Raw genomic sequence first — 20,829 nt, forward strand, 5'->3', positions numbered from 1 at the left:
AAGTGATTTTGTTATTGTGTGAGGATGTCTTGGACCAAACTCTGGGGGCAGAAGACTTAATCTCCCTGGACCTCGGTTTCTTAATCTGTAAAATATAATTCTCTCAGGTTACTTTAGCGCCAGTATTTCATTTTTCTAATACTGTTTATAGTCCAGCAAAATTTCACTTTGTTAACTTGCCCAATTTCTGTCATATGTAACACAAAGTTTTATAATCTTTGAGATAAATGAAGCAAGCTGGAGTTTTTAAAGGAAGGTTTTTCTTTTATAGTTAAGATACTCTGTAATCCTCAGTTACAGAAGCTTCCAAAATACTGTTTTTGCTCCATTACCTGGAGATGCGTATTTTATTTATTTCCCTTTCTAAATTTGAACTTTGATATTAAATAAGCATAACTTTATGAAAAAGTATAGCCTAATCTTAGTTTCAAATAGCTGCTCATTTTGTTCAGTGTGAAAAACAATTACTGTATTATTTTAGTTAACATAGATACCAACATGCATTTGAAAATAAATTAGTGTTGATTCAAAGATTATATATAATTGAAAACACTTGTTTTCATCTTTGTCCACAACCTTTATAGGAGGTGGAAAAAATGAAAATACTTGCCAGTCTTGAGGTCTTTAAAAAAGAGATTGGTTCAGTATTCCAGTTATATTTTGTTTAATGTAAACAGTTTTTGTCCACAGTAATGCCATGCTTCTAAGAGACTTTCTAAGTCTTTTTGGGGGGAGGTGGTTTATATAAACTACCATTCTGATCTTAAATTTGGTTTTTGCCTATAGTTAATTTCAAGTGTAAACACATGCCATGTCCTCAAGACCTGCACACAGGTTAGGTCCAGTGGAACTCAGCTCTGCTCCTTTTACATGTGTCTTACAGTTCGACTAGTATTGCTACTACTAGTCCATTTTGAGAGGGAAATTCATCCTAATTAACATTTCTTTTAGAAACAGTCTGAAGGTGATTCTTGGTTTCTTCGCAATTGAAGCCAGCTTGGAGCATGACCTTCTTAGTTTGGATTTTAAAGCAAAAACAGTTCCAGTCTCTCCCACGTTTAAGGAGAAATCTGATTCTATTGGAGCTGTTACTGTAAGACTGAATCCAAATGTTTCCAATTTATGCTTAGGACACACCAGAAGAAAGTGCACAACAGTCACCTGAGGACTTACAATCACACTTGATTACCCGTAACTGCTGCCGGTGCCAGCAGCTTCCCTTAGGTTCTTGTGAACAAAGCTGAGCACCAGTGTTCCATTTTGTATGAAATAAATGTACTGTAAAATATTTACCAGAGTCAAAAATAGTATTTTTAATGCACTGGGAGAATTCACTATTTAAAGGAATCTAATTGAAAGTTATTTGGAAGGTATATATGTTTGTGAAGCAAACAAAATAATCTTCGCCAAATTCCTTCATTGTTGGTGTTCCAACTTCAGATGTTTGTATGTGAGATTTCTTAAAGTAGGAACATAATAGTTATTTTGTTTTCTCTTATTAAGTGCCATGTGCAGGCTGACACCGAACTCTATTTTAACTCTATTCAAACAATACTAGACTTAAGAAGAAAAACCTGTTGTGTGTATGTAAACAATGTAATGTTTTTTAATTGTACATCACAGACTTTAAATAGTAAATCGAAATGATTGATTTAACCCATTGACGTATACATATGAGATTAGACAATGAAGATTTTTTTTCTAAACATCAGTAAGTCTGGAAGTCCATGTCAGTCTTTTCTGATATTTTTATGATGAACAGGTGTCAAAATCTAGAGTTGTTGGTCAAGCTACAGTTACTAAATTATAAGTGAGTACTAAGGTAAGCATCTATACTTGAAAATGGGTTAGTAAAATTAATTAGAAAAAGTGGGGTTTTTTAATGTGGGATTTGAAAAACAAAATAAGAAAAATTTAACTTAAAAACTATATAAAATTATACAAATTTTCTTTATAATGAAGACAACAACTGTGAAACAAATTCAGGGCATTTAAATAGGCGTTCAGTGTTTTTTTTTTAATTTTCAAATTTAACTTTCATATTCACTCCAAATGTATTTATGTTTTTAGTAACAATGATAATTAGATAATTAGATGAATAAAAATTTTAAAGATTCAGCCACTGTCTTTAACTGTTCATAATTAGTTCATGTCACTCTTTTCACACTTCCAGTATGCTGATCTTTAAGCATTTTCTGTATTAAATAACTTTCTTCACATAATAATGTAACTTTTATCTTTGATACTGAGTCACTTAGGTGATTATGAAATAATCTATAGAATAGAATATTTTAAGAATTATTGGTGTGCATGACTATTTTAAATCCAATTTATCTTTTTTTTGGCCAATTTTTTGGGCATTTTTAATTGTGCTGTACAGATGGTTCCTGACTTATGTTTCAACTTAAAAATTTTCAATTTTATGACGGTGTCAAAGCAATGCACTGAGTGTAAGTATTCAGCAGAAACCATACTTTGAATTTTGAATTTGGATCTTCTCCTAAGCTAGCAGTGTTGGGCACGATACCCCGGTGATGCTGGGAGCAGCACTGAGCCGCAGCTCCCGGTCAGCATGCGAATCAAGAGGGTGGACAACTGATGCCCACGCAACTGCGCTGCACCCAGACAGCCATTCTCATTTCACGCTCAGTACGGTGTTCAACACGTTACATGAGACATTCAACGCTTTATTACAAAATGGGCTTTGTGTTAGATGAGTTCCCCCAACTATAGGCTAAGTGTTCTGAGTACATATAAGGTAGGCTAGGCTCAGCTCAGCTAAGCTACCTGGTTGGTGTTAAATGCATTTTTGACTTGGTATTTTCAGTTGAGGATGGTTCATCTTCATCCATCATAGGTGGAGGAAGATCCATACTACTTTTCGCAAATCAAATCATGTAAGACAGGTGACGTAGAATGCAGGACTGAAGAAAGTTGAAGCCGAACTCAGAAAGTACAAAGTAACTGAGCCTCTTAGAAAGCACCAGTGATTCGGGACATTGTGTGTTAGAACTCTTAGTCAAAGCAACAAATTTCTTCTATACAGCACAGGGAACTATATTCAGTATCTTTATACAAAAATTCATTTTATTTTCCATTATTATTTCTAATAATAGCACTAAGTAAAATGTTAACAAAGTAAGTGATGAAACTTCAGAATTAGAAATCATTTCGTGAGCCAATTAGGGAAGTCATTTACTCCCAGGCTTTTTTGTAATGGATAGTAAAATTGACTCCTAAAATTAAGTGATTTGCTCCAGGTTGTAGAGGAGTCACGACTAGCATTCTGTATCATTGCTCATGTCAGGAGTTTTCCCACCACAACATGTAGTGCTTTAGAAGTATTTAAAAGGAAAATTTATAAAGAACATCTTTTATATCATTGTATTTACCAAATAAGTGGAAACTGAGTAGACAAAAATTTTTAGCGGTGAAAATACTTGTCATTGTTTTCAGCTTATTAGAGAACATATAATAGAACAGTATATTTGTATCATCAACTTTATGTCGGTGCCCAATAGTATTCTTAGATTTCATAGCTCTGGAATGATAGGACAGGAAACATCACCTATCATTAAGTCTCATATTATGATATTTAATTGGGGGAACTTAATACAGTTTATCTAAGATAGTAATATTTAGAATACCTGTAAATGTGTTTTTAAGGGAAAATATGCAACAAAACATTTGATACAGAAATATGATTAAAGAACTACAAATTCTTCCAGAAATGGCTTACTGGCGACATCTGCTGGTAGAATGTTGTAATTAAGATAAAACTATCTCAAGGAAGTAATTTCACGGAAATTAAGCATGAGACAAAGAATCTTTGTGAGCAAAATTGTTTCTTTTTTTATCATTAACGTTTCTAAATAAAAAGATTATCTTTGTGAGTTCCATTCCATTGGCATTTGACTAAGAGTATTATTCTAATAAGAATAACATTAAACTCCTTTATACTTTCTTGTATATATAGTATGTCATTCCAACCTGATCCTCTCTCTTAGTTGTGTATCAGCTAAATTGTTTGATACAATGCTGCAAATTCTTTTTCCTCCTCGTCTCTGGCTTTGTTTTGTATCACCCGTAGCACAGGATCTTGCAGACGCAGAGATATAGTAACTGTGGATTGAGTCATGCTAGTTATATCATTTGCATAGACTAACTTAAATAGAAAAGTCTATGTATACGTAAGTTAAATGCATTTTCTCTTTTATGTGCACTCAAAAGTAAAAATAAGGCTTTATATTAGAGAATTTTGTTAGAAATTAAATTTTTGTTATTCCTTTATAGAAGAGATTTTCTGCACTATAAATTATGGAGGAGTAAAAAAATCCTCAGTCCTTTATACTTATTTCCTCAATGACTGTATCTGGTCCTGTGGATTTAAGTACGTAAATGAATGAGACCTCTTCCTTGAACCCAAACCTGAATAGCCAACTGCTTGATTCCTTAATGTTTCCATTTATATCTGTCCTGCACCTCAAACTTAATATGCCCCAAACAAAACTTTGATGCTCTCCTCAGACCTGTTGCTTCCATAGTCTTCCTCACTTCAGTAAAAGAATATTTTATCCTTCCATTTTGTGAAACCAAAAATCTTTTAATAATTTGTAAATTCTCTCTTGTACCCCGCATTCAAACCATCAAGGAATTCCACCAACTCTGCTTTTGAAGTACATTCAGAATCTTACCACTTTTCTCCCCCTCTACCACTATGATCTGGTCCAGCCACAGTCATCTTTCTCCTCCTAATTAGCCTCCTTGCTTCTAACTTTGCCCCTCTGTGGTCTCTTCTCCAACCAGTGGCCAAAGTGATTATCCTAGAATTTAAGATGGATCTTGTCGCTCCTCTGCCGAGAACCTTCCAAAGCCTTTACCTCGCCCAGAGGGCCTGCAGGAGCTGCAGACCGCGCCCGCCCCTCCGCTGTCTCTGCCCTCATTTCCTACCATCACTTCTGCCCCGTCCTGCTCCAGCTGCAGGAATCTCCTTGCTGTTCTCCTTACATGCCACGCAGACTCCTTATCATGGGCTTTGTACTTGCCCTTCCTTCACACTGAAATGCCCTTCCCTCAATTCAGTCAAGTTTCTGATAAATTACCAAGTTCCACCTTCTCAGAGAGGTCCTTCCTGACCACGCTGTTTTGTTTTTTGTTTAAAAAAAAAAAAAAAAAAAAAAGAGGCCCAACTCGGTCACTGTTTCTCCCCTTATCCTGCTTTGCTTTTTGCCATAGCAGTTACCACCACATGCATACTTCCCTTTTTCATCCTGCCTCTCCCTCACCAGGACTGTCAGCAGTATGAAAGCGGGGGTTCTGTACTGTCCACGGTTACGTCCTTAGAACCTAAACCAGTGCTTACACGTACACATAGTAGGCACTCAGTCAATATTTGTTGAATAAATCAGTGAGCCTTAATACATGAATGGAGACTGTGATTTGATTTATGTTATAATAACCGAATCCATCAAATAGTGAGGCACCTTTTAATGGAATCTGTTTTGTATAAATCTTCATGTTCAATGCCATACTTTTTACATTTTACAATGGTGTTTCATAGTTAGGCTGAGACTCAGATAATACTCTTAGTGTCAAAATTACTATTTTAAAGATTCTTTTTATGGCAATAATTACTTTTTTGTCCTTTTGACATGGACATCTGACCCCCAATTACATGACCAGACCTTACACACATGAATGGAGGGAAGAACAGCCCCTTTTGAACCGGTGCTAAGACTTTATCAATATGAAGTGCTTCCCACAGGGTTCTCCTGAAAGGACCAACTTCAATCAGAATGAAATTGCAAATTCATTTGCAGACGCCCTTTTATATTTGAAAGCTATTTTTTGATGTTTGGTCTGCAATTAGATTTATTGTTTAAGGTCACAAATAGGCAATCCTGACTAGACCAAGTTGTCAGAATCCTTTATCTCTTCAGCGTTGCACAAAGATAAATGGCTGTCTTGTAACAATAACACGCCAAAGCCAAAATTTGTTCCCAGTTGTACATAATCTTTTAATCAATCTGCTGCTTTCTGTTTTCCAGTCAATAGACTCCCAGCCTGCCCCCTCACCACCCCACCTATGTAGAAGTTAGCCAATTATGGGTTTTAAATTACTGAGAAACACTTTCTTCAGATGGAAAAAGATAAGTTTAAGAATTTTAATGCTATAATTTTCCCATGTACATTTTTAGCTTAGCATATGAATTATTTTGTCTTTACCCTCATTCTGCACAGGGTAGATAATTATGTCGTATGTTAGCTACATTCTCTGGTTACATTCTCACTGTTAACATGACCACAAAGTAGATTATGTTGCTTAATTGGAATGAATTCTTAAGTGTTTTAAAACATCTCAGTGAACATAGATTAAGTTTTTTCCTGAGATTCTGTATGTCCTCTGATAAAAATGTATGTTTAAACGTTTTAAGATAAATTCCTTACATTTTTGTGCATTTCCTTTGTGACCTTTCATTTAAAAGGCATACAGAAAGAACTGCCCAGTTAGATTTAAGGCTGTACTTTTTATCCAAGAATATCCAGTGTCTAATATTAACATATGTTAGAGCATCATTGTATCACCCATCTTTATAGTTTCTCCAACGGATTTTGATGCTAGATACACAAAGATTTTTCTTTGTAACTTGATTATACCTATAGGTCAGGCCATTAAGACCAGTATAGTAATGCCTCCCACTTTAAAATCTTGTTTAAACACTTTCTGCAGATGTGAGACTCCTCCCAGCCCACCCCCACCCTTAATTGCCACATAGTTTCAGTCTTCCCCAAGTAAAATGAATACACTATTTTAGGAGGAGGTATAAGAGAAAACTATGACTTTTAAGTCAGGTGAAGTCCCCCACCCCCTGCCAAATTCTGACTGCTGTTTGTTTTGTGACCCCTGGGAAGTTGCTGCATTTTGGGGGCCTCTGCACAGCTATGGAACAGAGAAACGCCTATTCATAGAGCTGTGATACAGCTCAATGAGATAACACATAAAACGGGCGCAGACAGTGCCAGCAGGAGTAAGCGCCGGTTAACATTTGGACCCTCTCTTTGTGGCCCCCACCCCTTCCTCACGCTACATCATCTGTTCTCACTGAGCTTACTCGCAAGTTAAAACTGGTGAACTAAACTTGAAGCCTTTTTGTGCTTGCCAGCTCTGCGTTGCTCTGCGTTCACTGAATTAATAAGTAGGGAGCAGTCAGGACCTTGAATTGACCTGTGCATAATACCCAGCAGGTGTATGTGGCCTTTTTCTTCACAACAAATTGCTCCCCCAGGGATTGGCTAGAATGAAGAATAGTCCACTCCCAGCCTTCGTGTTAAGTCCACATGAAGCCCTTAGAAGATTTACTTTAGGTGTCTCTTCAACCTGTAAATCTGAGAATTGAGCCTTGAATTATGTTAAGATGCCACAGGGAGGCATCCCCATTTTAATCATTCTGTGTAAGGTGGGTTGCTTCATTATTTGCTGTTTGTTTGATGATTTGTACTGCTCAGGTCAGTGTCTTTTTAAAAGAGTTTCACCTTAAAAAAATCATTTTCAGGAAAAAATTTTAATAGCTGTTTAATATACTACTTTATATCTCAAAACGTGTTATTTCACCATTGTAAATTTTTGTTTCAGGTGCAAAGATGGTTTGAAAGGATTTACGTTCTCTGCACTTAGGTAAGTAGTGTGTTTTATTTACCTTTATGTTAAGAGAATTAACAGTCAACTTTTAAAAGTGATACCATAATTATAAAAAATATTTGCTGACTCCATTTTTAATCAGAAAGTAATTTTAAAAATCACAAATGTGGCTTTGTGGACATTTCATTAACAGAGTAATTTGTTGGTTTTTTTCCCCTAAAAATCAAGTCAGTCAACCACATTTTCGAGGCCTCTTGTGTGCCTTAAACCGTGGAGTGTCAAAGAATTACCAGAACTCTGTTCAAGGAGCTTGGGGAGACAAAACTACACAGGAACAATCACTGGAAAACTCAGTACTGAACTGTGTGGTACCAGACTATGTGCAGGGCTCATGCGTCGTCAGACACATGGATTATCAGCTTCAATAGTCACTGGCGTCTTCTTCTGACCTCATAGCCCATCTCTTACCACAGTCATTGTCACACAGTCAATGCTGCAGACATGTTGGTTAGCATTGTACTTTATAGTTCTCCAAGCATTTTCACATACATTAGACAATTAAATTTTCTATATTACTGAATAGAATGTTTTTGGTTGTGGAAACTTTGTGGTAAATAGGAACTAAATCATAATGCACAGTAATTTCTTCATGTCATATTTTTCATTAAAAGGTCATGAAACTTACTGGAAAATAGCTTTTTGTTGTTATTGTGTTAGCTCCAAAGGATTCTGTGTTAAACTGACAGTTGGTAACAAAATCAAAAGTTGGTTTTCCAGCAGAGAGGATACAGCTCGGTGGTAGAGCACGTGCCTAGCATGCACAAGGTCCTGGGTTCAATCCCCATTGCCCCCATTAAAATTAATAAGTTTTAAAAACCTAATTACCTCCCCCACCCCAGAACAAACAAAAAAGTTGGTTTTCCTAGAGAGAAAACTCTGCCATTGTCCCTGTATCTTTCCTTAGATGCCCAGAATCCTTGCAAAAACTCAAAATGTGTCAGATATTTCTGTGTGTTTTCTTCAAATCCACTTATAATTAAGGGCTGATTTGGACTATTTGAGCTTAACATTTTCTCTACGTTCTAGGAAAATATTCTGGAAAAGTTAATTCTTGCTAGTTCTGCAAGGTAATAGTGGAAGTTATGGGAATAGAAAGAGTCACAGCCAGAACCACGGGCGAAGAGTCAGTGCAGGCGTCTGAAGGGAGCCTGAGCCCGAGTTGTCATAGTTTAAAACACAGAAGCGTGCAGAGCTCGGTGATGAAGACCCTAGGCGTTAGAGTCAGACAGCTCTGGGTTCAAATAATTACTGGTATTTTTGATTGTGGACAAGCTGTTTTTTCATGCTAACTCTCATGGAAATTATGGTGCCTACTTCATAGTGTTGCTATGACGGGTAAATTGATTTAATATTTTTAAAAGGCTCAGTACTGTGCCTGTCATGTAGTAAAAGCTCAGAAAATGCCAGCTATTACTGTATTCATTTGATGTGTATTAACTAAGTATTTACTGTGTGCCAGACTCTGTGCAGGGCACTGGGATGTAACAGCAGAGAAGGTAAGCGTTGTCTCACAGATCCCACAGTTTAGTGAGGAAAGGAAACTACTAAAAAGCTGCTTCCCGTCCTAGGGGTCCACTGGGCTGAGAGTACAGAAGAAGGACGGCCCAGTCTCTCTAGCTTGGGGCAGGGACAGCTTCTCCGAGGAAGTGAGCTGTAATCTGAGTGGCCAGTCCTGGCTAAAATAGCAACAGTTTCTGAAATGTAGGAGAGGTGTTAATTCTGTCTGTTCCAGCATACTTTTGTCCTGTTTGTTAAGAGCAGTAATGCGCATCTTCGACTCTTCATTCACACCCACGATTAAGAACCAGATTCCTTTGGACTAGCAGTTACCAAGGAGGCACTGCTGCCACCTGGCGACAGTCAGTCTCATTGCACACCCCTTACAGTTTGATAAACTAGATGTGTTTGGTACCAAGTTTATCCAAACGAGATGGGCTGTACTTGTTCATAGTAACAGTTTTTCTTTCTCTTTTATGAGTACTTTTAATTTTCTTACTGTTTGTCATAGTTCCCATGTTCCAGAATTTTAGTGTAGTATTACTGATCTCCCGTTTTATCTGTGTTTTGTGATATTTTCTGAAGGTTCAGCAGGTAGAGTTGCTTAAGGAAAGTTTAGCTATTCTTTATAAGAACAATAACTCTTACAGTAAAGGTGCAAACAGCAAAAATGAGAGCTCTGTTGAAGGAGACTGACTGTTGGTAATGTTTTCTTTGTATTGTCTTTGGAAAAATATAGTCCAGCTTTGATGAGACAGGAATGGTGTCTTCTCCGGATACTAGATTTTTCCGCATTGAAATAAGATTAGAATAACATCAAACTTGAGATTTTCTTTTCTTTCTTTCTTTTTTTAATGCAGGTCCTGAGAATTGAACCCGGGACCTCATGCACGCGCTCTAGCATTGAGCTATAGCCACCTCTCCCCCAAATTTAAGATTTTCTAATGAAGTAATGTGAGGAGGACACACGAAATCTTGACCACTTTCTGACTCTCATTCTTCGGTTCCGTCTATTTCTTATGTGCATACAGATGACCTGCATTGCAGCTGTTTTATGACTCAAAATGACATTAGATATAAATTTAGAGTAAAAAATGAGAAATGCATTCAATTGTAATATTAGTAAAATTTGGAGAAAAAATAGAATTTTTTTGTCATTAACTAGTAGATCCAAGTTAATAGTTCATCTGCTTTCTTGTTTGAAAAAACTTTAAGGAGTGTAAAAGAAAGAAAGTACCCTATGTTAAAAGGGTGCTGCATTAAAGTGCTATGCTGTATTTTAGTTGGTAAATTTGATTTTAAGATACCTGCATTGTTAAAGAAGTGGTGATTAACATTTTCTATTCAGACTCCAGAAGCCCATTTTTTTAAAGGATGATTAGACTTTATATAAATTATGGAAAGTATTATTTAAAATGATAAGGTACTGTCCAAAATGTATTTGTATGTAAACAAAATCAGTTTATTTTCTCATTGATTTTTTTTTTTTTTTAAGGTGAAAAATGCCTCTCATTGTGCTCCTTTCTTTAGGTTCATTGTAGGGAAGGAAGAAATTCCCACACATTCTTATTCACCAGAGGCAGCATATGCAAAAGTGGAACAAAAGATAGAGAAACATGAGGAAAAACCAAGAAGAATGAATATAATCACTCTAGTCAGGAAGCTTGTGGATTCAATGTGAGTTCTTTATCTTGACATTTTAGCACATTTTGTCACTGTTTTATATGTCTTTGTACCATGCCAAGATATTTTTGGTTTCTTTTCAGGTAATATATATATATATATATTTTTTTTTTTTTTACCAGAAACTGCATAGAGTCTTATAAAAAGGCACATGATGGCAAGTGAATGTTATGTGTTATTTCTGGCAGGACTAAAGGCCATTATATGCCTTTAAAATAGATTTACATGAGATCGAAATACTTTTGTATTTCAAACTGAGCAGAGTGGCAGGAGGCTAGAATGGGGAGCTTCTGGAAACAGATTAATATGTACTAACCGAATGTGTCAGGTGTGGAAAGGAGAGAGAAAAGTTCCGAGAGAGATTCCAGAAGATATAGGAATAATGAGTAAACCTCAAGTAAAGGCATTTTGCAAGAGGGGAAATGTTTAGGGCTTTGGAAATAAGAAATCTTTATTTGCATCTTATACAAAGAAGTCTAGATATGGATAAGTCTTCATTTGTATTTCAAGTGCAGATGTTTAAGAAGATAAACTTAATGGTTTAAGACTAGAATATCAGACAATAAAAATAATCTTGGAGTGCTTTATAGAGTGTGGAATGAGTAGGCAATACAGAAAGTTAGGGGACCACCTACAGGAAGCTGATGGCCTTTAGGAAGACTGTGTTGACTCATTTTGCCCCTCCTGGCTTTGTGACTTTGAGCAAGTGATTTAACCACTGTATCCCAAAGTCCTCACTGGTTAACTGGGGTTAACATTCTCTAAGGAGTGTTGTGTGCAGTAAATGAAATAACATAAGAGTTGCCTCATATACATGAGCACAGAGTAGGCGCTCAAACTTTTTACTGAATGTAAAGACTTTGTCTTCATTTTAGCACACAACGCAGAAGGTAAGAGGAAAGAAGGGATCGTAGACGGCAGGACGAATTGTGGTAGTGAATTTACTGAGCAGGTGCAGAACAGTTCCGTGCTACCTTAGTGGAGGAGAGGGACAGGGGTCTTGCTGGCGGGCATCATGTCAGCAAGGGTCACAGGGGGATGCAGAGAATGCATGATGTAGGGGAGTGAAGCCTTGGGTATCAGAGCTGACGAGGTCGTGGCAGAACGTGTCAGAGTAGCCTCAGTGGGCGCAGTAGCAATGTAGCAACGGCTGAGAAGTGTCTTTGAAGAGGACACTTAGAAGTGTGAAGAGTGACGGTTTACACAAGGTGTCCTTCTCTGATTCACCACTTTTCAGGCCCCTAGCTTTAATCACTCAGCAACTTCACATGACCAGATATGTCATATCATTCTAACGACGTAAGGACCATGGTCAGGGTGAAGTATTGCCGTCACCGCTGACTAGAAAAAGCCGCCGATATACTCCAGCTGCCGTGCAGAACTGCAGATTTCGGGGAAAGGTCTTGATAATCAATTTGCAAATGGAATTAGAGAGATGTGGAGCCAGACTATCACTCTACAAGTTACTGTTCTAAACAGGAAAGAGTTAATGTGTTCCGACCATGAAGATAATGAATTAACCACGGTCTGAAAGGGTTACAAAGGGTGCTGATTTTGGAACATGCACTCTTCAAAGGCAAAGGGGGAGAGCTAAAACCACATTAGATGTTCTGCTTACTTGTTTACGCCCAGAGTGAATAAACAGTCCTGGAGTCAACATACCAAATAATTAACATAAGTGTGTCCTGAACAGTAGTCCTTCCAGCAGAAGTGTTTATTAAATATCAGAGGACTAGGCGGTCTACACTTAAATCGCAAATATGCTACTTTTGAATTCCCACATGATCTATTTTTATATTTATTTTAAAAACTGGATTTTATATTCTAATACTATATCATGTTTCTTTCCCATATGTTTACTCTCAAATATAATTAAGTATAAATTCCTGTAACCTGAGCACATTCTCATTATGATTTCTGCTCAAGTACTGACTTCATGGATAATTTATGACTGTTATACACTACAATAAGCGATTTAAAGCTTTCAAAAAATCTGGCATGTATAGAGATAACATGTACATACTTTTCATATTTAGTCACAAATATTTACCAGTATGGTTTTTCTGTTCCACATTCAAATATTTTGACTGCAGTCGCATATTTTATACACTGTGTCAAATGGGGAGCAGCAAAGGACAAAAAAATCTGTTATCTTTGCCTCTGTACGTCCTGAGAAATCAAAAGATGCACACGATTAAGAAAAGTTGATTAACGTTTTCTCCTTCTTTGGTTAGAAAGTTTTAAGTAGATCAACGCACACACGCGCGCACACACACACACACACACACACGCACACACACATTTTAATTATGTTAGTTTTTTTGGTTTCATTTCAGATGTAAGCATGGACCAAGGCATAGATGTTGCAAACACTATGAGGATAACTGCATCTCTTACTGCATTAAAGTAAGTATATAAAATCTACTTTAATAACCACAGAGAGTGTGTATAGAAAGAACTTATTTATTAAAATGTAATTTCAGAGTAAATGGAAGAGCTGACAGTAATTGCTGTCATTCCTTGCATGTGACTTGAAGACATTTGTGAGAAACAGGAAACGGTTCAGCCTTCAGTATTCACTTACCAGATCCTTAGTTAGATAATTTTAAAATTGGCTTATTAGTGTAAAACTTACAAAGTAGAAGAGAGAGTGAAGCAACGACAACGACAGAAAAGTCAAGTCATTAAAATGAGTACCGTGCAGTGTATCCTCATTAGACGTCTTAGGAGAAGGCCCCGGGCCGTGCCGTGGGCTGGTGGGTGAGCGGGCACGCACACACACTGTGCGCAGTCTGGGACAGTGGCATTTGGTTTTGGACTTGTAGAGCTGTTACATTTTTTTTAAGGCATGGTGGTAACTGGAGCATGTCCACAGTTGTTCTACATTAAGAAAGTTAGTTATGCCCCCGGCATAAATTCCCTGCTCCCTAATATACCAGAGTGCTAGTGCGGCCCAGTGTACTCCACCCACCCCCACGCCCTGCCTGCCACCCCCCGCCTCCCAGTCCCCCCCACTCCCCCGGCAAGGACATTATTTTCATTGCCGTCAGTCTGGCACAGGTGGCACCACCTGCTACAAGGTCTTTAGTTTTGGATGGCGCTCTAACAATCCTCATGCTTTAGAAAATTTATGCTCCTCCTCCCAGCATCTGATCCCCACTCCACTGACGGTGAGAAGAGCAGAGCTGTACAGCACCCCGGTGCCAGCCTCCTGATGGGCACTCTCGGGGGGACGGACTGTTCGCACGTGTGCCGAGGAACACGAATGCCTGGGGCCCAGTGTTGATGGTGGCTGTCACCCAAGTCAACACTTACCTTTCGGGGTCCCAAAGACGGGACCCAGGGGTAGAGGGTTTTTTTTTAGTTGTGCAGAACTTTCTGATACACTCCTTCCAATTAAAAAAGAAAAAAGAAAAAAAGAGAAAAGTAGTAGCAGCCTCAAGCCCGCCAGCTCCCGGAGGGTCGCCATTCCCTCCGCTGGACAGAGTTCTAGCGCAAGGGATGCTTCAGGCAGGAACTGAGAAAAGTGTTCTGATTACATCAGGAATTTGAGAAATTTGGGGGAGAGGGCAGGTGATACTTTGCTAAAAATTAGACAAGTTAGAATTACTGAGCAATGAAAAAAAAATCATTCTTTCAAATGTTTGCCAGTACTGTAAACTTGCTAATTTATGTACAGTTCTGTGTCCATGGATGTAAAATTATTTGAAGAGCTGTGGGTAAGGAATGTACGTCACAAATACAGTAAAGTATTTTGACAGTGCACCTCATTATTCCATAGATGCAGTTACACTCCATGTTAAATCACATCCCTGAGTCAACATTCAGATGAATTGCCTTCCCAGTGACTCACTGTACTGCATTCGCACTAACTTTTTGTTGGTACCAGCCAATCTCTGTTTTGGCTTTGTCTTTTGATCCAAGCTGTCTGAAGTGTTTTCCCGTGCTCGCTCCTCTTCTGTGTCTATTTAAATGCCACATCCTCAGTAGCCTTCCCTTACCGCTCTGATACAGATTTCCCTGTTAATTTGTCTCCCAGTGCCCTGATTAATTCCTTCACAATGCTCATTATAACCTGTAATTATTTTCTGTTTGTTTGATTACTTATTTTGTCTTCCTCCAATGAGCATGGACGCTCCATGAAGGCAAGAACTTTGTATCCGCTTCACTACTCTTTCCCCTGCGTCCAGGGTAATGTTTGGCACATATGAGGCATTTGGCACAGCATGAGATGACTGAACATGAATGTGATCTCTGAATCCTTAGATTAATATTATAAGGCTGTCAATGACAAGAAAGACGTTTGTCCACTTCATGCATTAAACAAACACTCAGCGGTTTCAGTTCAGCAAACGCATGGCGATTCATACTAGTTGATTAGACTATTTAATTTCCATGTTTTAACCAGGTATTAGGTCATTTCAGGTTAATTAATGAATGTTTCTTCATAGGAATTCAGTTTTTTTCTAAAAAAGAAGGCTACTGTCCAGAAGATACAACCTGACCTTTGGAAGTTAGCAGCACACATTGCTCAGAATGTGGACCTTTCCCCATTCCGGTGGGGGTAACAGAGGAGGGGGTCGGAGGCCAGCAGAACAGCGTATTGGTTGGATCATGTATATTCTTTTTGACAATATTTTGTTTCAGGATAACTGGAATTTTTCAGTCTCTTGGTTTTAAGTGAGATCAAACTTCATTTTCCTAAATACTGAAACGAAATTGACCGACACCTGTCATCCTCTCCCTTCCCCTTTGCACTATACATGGTTGCAGGTGATGCGGAGAAAAATGGACAGCAAATGTGGATTTGTGGCAGACTTGCTTTTCCAAGTTTTGTTCAGTTTACCTTAAGGCTACCGTTCCCTCAAGATACTTTAGCCTGACACATTAAGCAAAGAAAGAAAAATCCAGATAGAATTATTTCTCTTCTTGGGAAACTCTCTAAACCTGATTGTTTAAAAAGATACCAAAGATCTAAACAAATAACACAAATTAATTTTTCTGTCAGAAGAATCCCTTTTCAAAGTAATGATTAAGAAAAATTTTCCAGAGCATTTATTTCTGTTAACTGTTTTTTTTGAATTTCAGTCCTTTTGTTTCTAAAACTCAGTTGTGGTTTATTTAGGATTTATAAATCCTGGTTATTGTCAACGTAATGTCAAGAAGTGGAAGTTTGGTGCATAGACAGGCTTGGCCAGTGCTTGGGAAACAAAGTTTTTGTAAATCAAAGAAAGTATATTCACTGCAAGATTTAGATTTCACCCTTATTTTTGAGGCAATTGTTTTAAAATTGACGTTTCAGGACTTAATTTTGAAAATGGCTGCAATATAAACTTGCCTTAATTATTTATTTAGTGCTGTTTTGATTCTGCGACAGTAAAATTCATATCTATCACACTCCACAATTTGGTTGTAAGTCAGCATTTCCTCCCAATTTTCCCCAGGGCTTCATCAGAATGTTCAGTGTGGGATACCTGATCCAGTGCTGCCTCCGCATCCCCTCCGCCTTCAGGCACCTGTTTACACAGCCATCCCGGCTGCTCTCTCTCTTCTACAATAAAGAAAACTTCCAGCTTGGAGCTTTTCTGGGCTCTTTCGTTAGTATATACAAGGTAAGGCTTTCAGAACAGGGCAGAGAAGGGGGAAAGAAAGAACACGGCTTTGTTCAAATAACTCATGTATCATTTTTTTCAATGCTTCTTTTTGTAGGACTTGTAAATATCTCATCAGCAACTTTGCACAATACATTGGGAATAGAGGCTGGGGGCATCTCTTTTAAAATGTTATTTAATAGGCTTGAAAGTGTGGTTACATTTGCATTTATACATAGTATTAATGGTTTTCAGACTCGTTTTCTTTTTTTCTATGACATAGACACTGAGAAAACATGAATGTCTTTATTTCTAACATCAGAAGTGATATTAATCTACCTGATCTATTTGTCTCTTAATCATATTTACTGCCTGGTTATTAATTTAAACATTTTCAGACCCTTCTTGCTGATACCAACCCTTGATAGAACCAGTAAGGATTTTCTGTTGTAACTTATGTAAGCGGTGACTTACTTTCTGTGTCTCCTCACTGTTTCTGCTACACTCCCTCAAGTCAACAAAGTTAACATTCTCCCACCTCTCTCTGCGTGTTCCTATAGATGCACCCACACGTGTATGAACACACACCTAAACACGCGCGTAGGGTGTGTGACACAGTACCCTGAAGTTTGAAGTAATGGCCTTGTGTTTAATGGAAATCACTGATAAGAAATCACATTACTGATATTTTATTAAACACCTGAAATTTAGATTCTAAATTTAAATGGTAAAGTATGTTAACTCAGGTTGATCTGTATGTGTGTGTGTGTGCACGAACACCCACACCATTGTTAAAGACTGAATTCTGGAATTACTTTGGGTAAGATAATTGTGTATCATTTTATGTAACAGTTTATTTCTAAAAGGTAGGTATGGAGAAGGTATTTAGAAATGGAAAGGAACAACTGACAAAATATAAACTACAGGGAGCTAACCACTTGTTATTCAAGTATTACTAGCATTGAAAGCATCTTCAATATGGTTTGACTAAGAAGCATTACTAATGTCTTTGAATATACAAGGGTTAGTAGGGCAGGATATGGGTGATTTTATGTTTATAGTCACATTCTTTTTCATCTCTTGCATCAGAGTGTTTGTATTTATTCTTAAAATACTCTCTTAAATGTTTATATGTGGATTATCTCCAACACTTTTTAGCCCAAGTTGGTTATTCTCCACCATCCAGCATATCTCAAAACATGGCTTTTTTGCTTTTCTTGTTTTTTTGGTTTTATTTCTTTCCCTTTTTGTTACTATATTATTTGCTTAGGTAATACAAACTAATGGTATTAAACTAAGGAAAATATGACTGGGTCAGAAAATCTCTTGTAAGAAATATTCATACGGTGTGCTCTAAAACTGTACGTGATGAAAAATTTTTATCACTTTTTTGCATCTTCCTAAGGACATAATTAAGACGACAAACTAACCTTATTTCTTCTGTATCTTCTTGGTGGACTGACACTTTTTCCATTTTGTAATGGTCCTCTTTATCCCTGGTAATGTTCCTTATTCTGAAGTCTTCTGTGTCTAATATTAATATAGCTACTCCAGCTTTCTCTTGATTAAGTTTGGTGGTATATTGTTTTCATCCTCTTTCTTTAATCTTTCTGTGACCTCAGTTTAAAAGTTGGTTTCTTTTAGACCACATATCGTTGGTTCTTCCTTTTGTATCCAGTTTGATAATCTGTCTTTTAATTGGTATATTTAGAATATTACATTTAATGTACTTACTGGTACGGTTGATACCTACTTTCTTTTAGTTGTTTTATATTTGTTTTTTTTTTTTTTGGTCTCCTGGATTTGGGGAGTATTTTTAAATATATTTTAAATTTATTTTAATTTTTAAAAAAATTTTGTACTTTTTTGTGTTCTGTCTTCACTATTGACTTATTATTTATATCTCTTTTTTAAATTGAGTGATTGACTTAACATTTATAATAAACATTTTAAATGTATTAGTCAACATTTTCAAATAATATTATATCACTCAGTATAGTGTAAGACTCTTACAACACCATACTTGTAATTCTTCCTTCCCATCCTTTGTGCGATACATTTATCTTTTCATATGTTATAAACCTCGCAATACATTGTTACTATTTTTGTTTTGGACCAGGAGTCAGAAAACTTTTTCTGTAAAGGGCCAGGTAGTAGATACTTTAATCTCTGTGGAACATATGGTCTCACTCATAACCACTCAACCCTGCTGTTATAGTGTGAAAGCAGCCACAGATAATATACAGATGAAGGAGCCTGGCTGTGTTCCAATAAAACTTTATCACATTATGATTAGAATTTCATATAATTTTCACATGTCACAAAATACTTTTAATTTTTATCCTCTGCAAGGTGTAAAACATTCTTCACTTATGAGCCTTATACAAATAGGTGGCAGGCCAGATTTGGCCAGTGGGCTGTAGTTTTCTGACCACTGCTTTAGATGATTCATTTTTATAGCAATTATAGATAAGAAAAACATGTCTTCTACATCTGCCTTCATTTTAGCATTTCCAGAGCTCTTTATTTCTTTTGATAAATATAAATTTTTATCTGTTACCTTGTTCCTTCTGCCCACAGAACTACCTTTAACATTTCTGGTAATGCAGGTCTGCAGGGGATGAATTTTTTAGCTTCTATCGGTCTGAGAAATTTTTAGCTTCTATCACCTTGATAGTGAAGAATATTTTCTCTGGAAAAGGATTCTGGCTTGACACAGTTGTAGTTTATCCAGCCTTTTCTCTTTGTTACAGTGGGAGTGATCGTTTTCCCAGCATTCTATATCTAGGCAAAAGTAGAATTTATGAATTCACTTTGAAAAATCATTACGATGAGAAATGTTTGTATACTTTCTTGATAGAGTCTGTATAAACAATAACTTTGTAACAGGTTATTGTTCGTAATTTTCCCAATCATGTATTCAGTTTGATTTTAGATAAGATCACCAGGTTGCCTCCAAGATCAGCTAATGACTCACTCATTACAGATGTTACATGTAGTCTTTTCCTCGAACTGAAACAACCGAAGTCATTGTGTTTTCTTCTTGATACAGGGTACGAGTTGCTTCCTGCGCTGGGTCAGAAACCTGGATGATGAGCTGCATGCTATAATAGCCGGTAAAGCAGTGATAAAAAACTGTTATTATTTGCATCAATCAGTGGTAGGAATGAATCAGAGATAGTTTCCAGTTTCACCTGGTGGCTTTGTATCTTCCTTTCTCTGTCATAGAATCCCTGCTGAGGCATTAGTCGAAACATTTTGTACTTGTGAAGTTTCACGTATCAGGCAGGGCGCTGTTGCCATCTGGTGTTCTGAGTTGGCAATATAATGACTTGGGTATCTGTCCTGCTATAGACTAGAAATTCTAGGCAGTGTGTCGCAGAAGAACATAAAGACAAAATATTTAATTGACTAATGGAAGTGAAATTAGATTTCTTAAAATATTCTGATTTGACCACTAGCAAGTGACGTATTTTAATAATTTTTAGGAACTTAAATTTTATAAAAATAAAAACTAAAGAACACTTTCTGTAAGTTCACTATATGTATTACTTAAGTTAAACAGGCAATTTTTCAGATATTTCTTAGTAATATCCCTACTATTAGTGAATTCCAGGCCTCCTGCCACCTCGGTTTTCCATTTGTAAAATGAAGACAGTGCTATGGAGAGAAGTGTGATGGCAGCACCCGACGTAATCTGAGCTGTTAGGAGAATCAAGGAATAAACATTTCCACTTAAAACAGAAATGATACCAGTAGCTTTTTAAAAATATTTTTTAAAAAATCATTACATTTGGCAAGACCACTGTTGTTTATAAAGTTAAATTTAGAATGTAAAATTTCCTGTAATATGTATATCAGAACTGTGGTTCCTAACTCTGAAGGTCAATTTTTTTAATTTAAAAATATGTGATAATGAATTAGAATTCACCCTATTTTAATGCCATCGTGTATATTACTGTCCTTGATTTTGTTGTAACAAAAGGCAGTGCTAAAATCAGTTCTTTGCTATTTAAGTGAATTAACATTTCCAAGTGACTTAATAACCAATAAATATTCAGGTTTTGATCAGTTTTGCCTTCTTTGTTGTTCCAGGATTTTTGGCAGGAATATCAATGATGTTTTATAAAAGCACAACAATTTCCATGTATTTAGCTTCCAAATTGGTGGAGGTAAGCAAACATTTTTATGCACGTACAGTTCCAAAGGATATAGAGCTTTTTTAGCTGCTTTAGCAGCAAATATATATCCCAGTTACAAAGGCAAGTTCTAGCTTTAGCTTCTAGTATAGCGCCCAGCACAGAGCTACCACCGCTAGATGCTGAATGAATGAATAGATCTAACAGAGAGGGGAGCACT

General features: G+C 36.9%; 1 protein-coding gene across 17 annotated transcripts in view; it reads left to right on the plus strand.

Annotated features, from left to right (window-relative positions):
• TMEM135 (transmembrane protein 135) overlaps positions 1-20,829 on the plus strand; it is a 271,951-nt gene that overhangs the window by 242,546 nt on the left and 8,576 nt on the right. For all 17 annotated transcript variants that reach the window (XM_032488841.1, XM_032488840.1, XM_032488843.1 and 14 more), the window contains 6 exons: positions 7,634-7,675; positions 10,727-10,873; positions 13,216-13,285; positions 16,324-16,491; positions 19,523-19,586; positions 20,566-20,642. In XM_032488841.1, the coding sequence (XP_032344732.1) occupies positions 7,634-7,675; positions 10,727-10,873; positions 13,216-13,285; positions 16,324-16,491; positions 19,523-19,586; positions 20,566-20,642 (568 nt within the window). The remainder of the gene's footprint in view (positions 1-7,633; positions 7,676-10,726; positions 10,874-13,215; positions 13,286-16,323; positions 16,492-19,522; positions 19,587-20,565; positions 20,643-20,829) is intronic.

The sequence above is a fragment of the Camelus ferus genome, chromosome 10 (assembly GCF_009834535.1).
Source record: "Camelus ferus isolate YT-003-E chromosome 10, BCGSAC_Cfer_1.0, whole genome shotgun sequence".
Lineage (NCBI taxonomy): Eukaryota > Metazoa > Chordata > Mammalia > Artiodactyla > Camelidae > Camelus > Camelus ferus.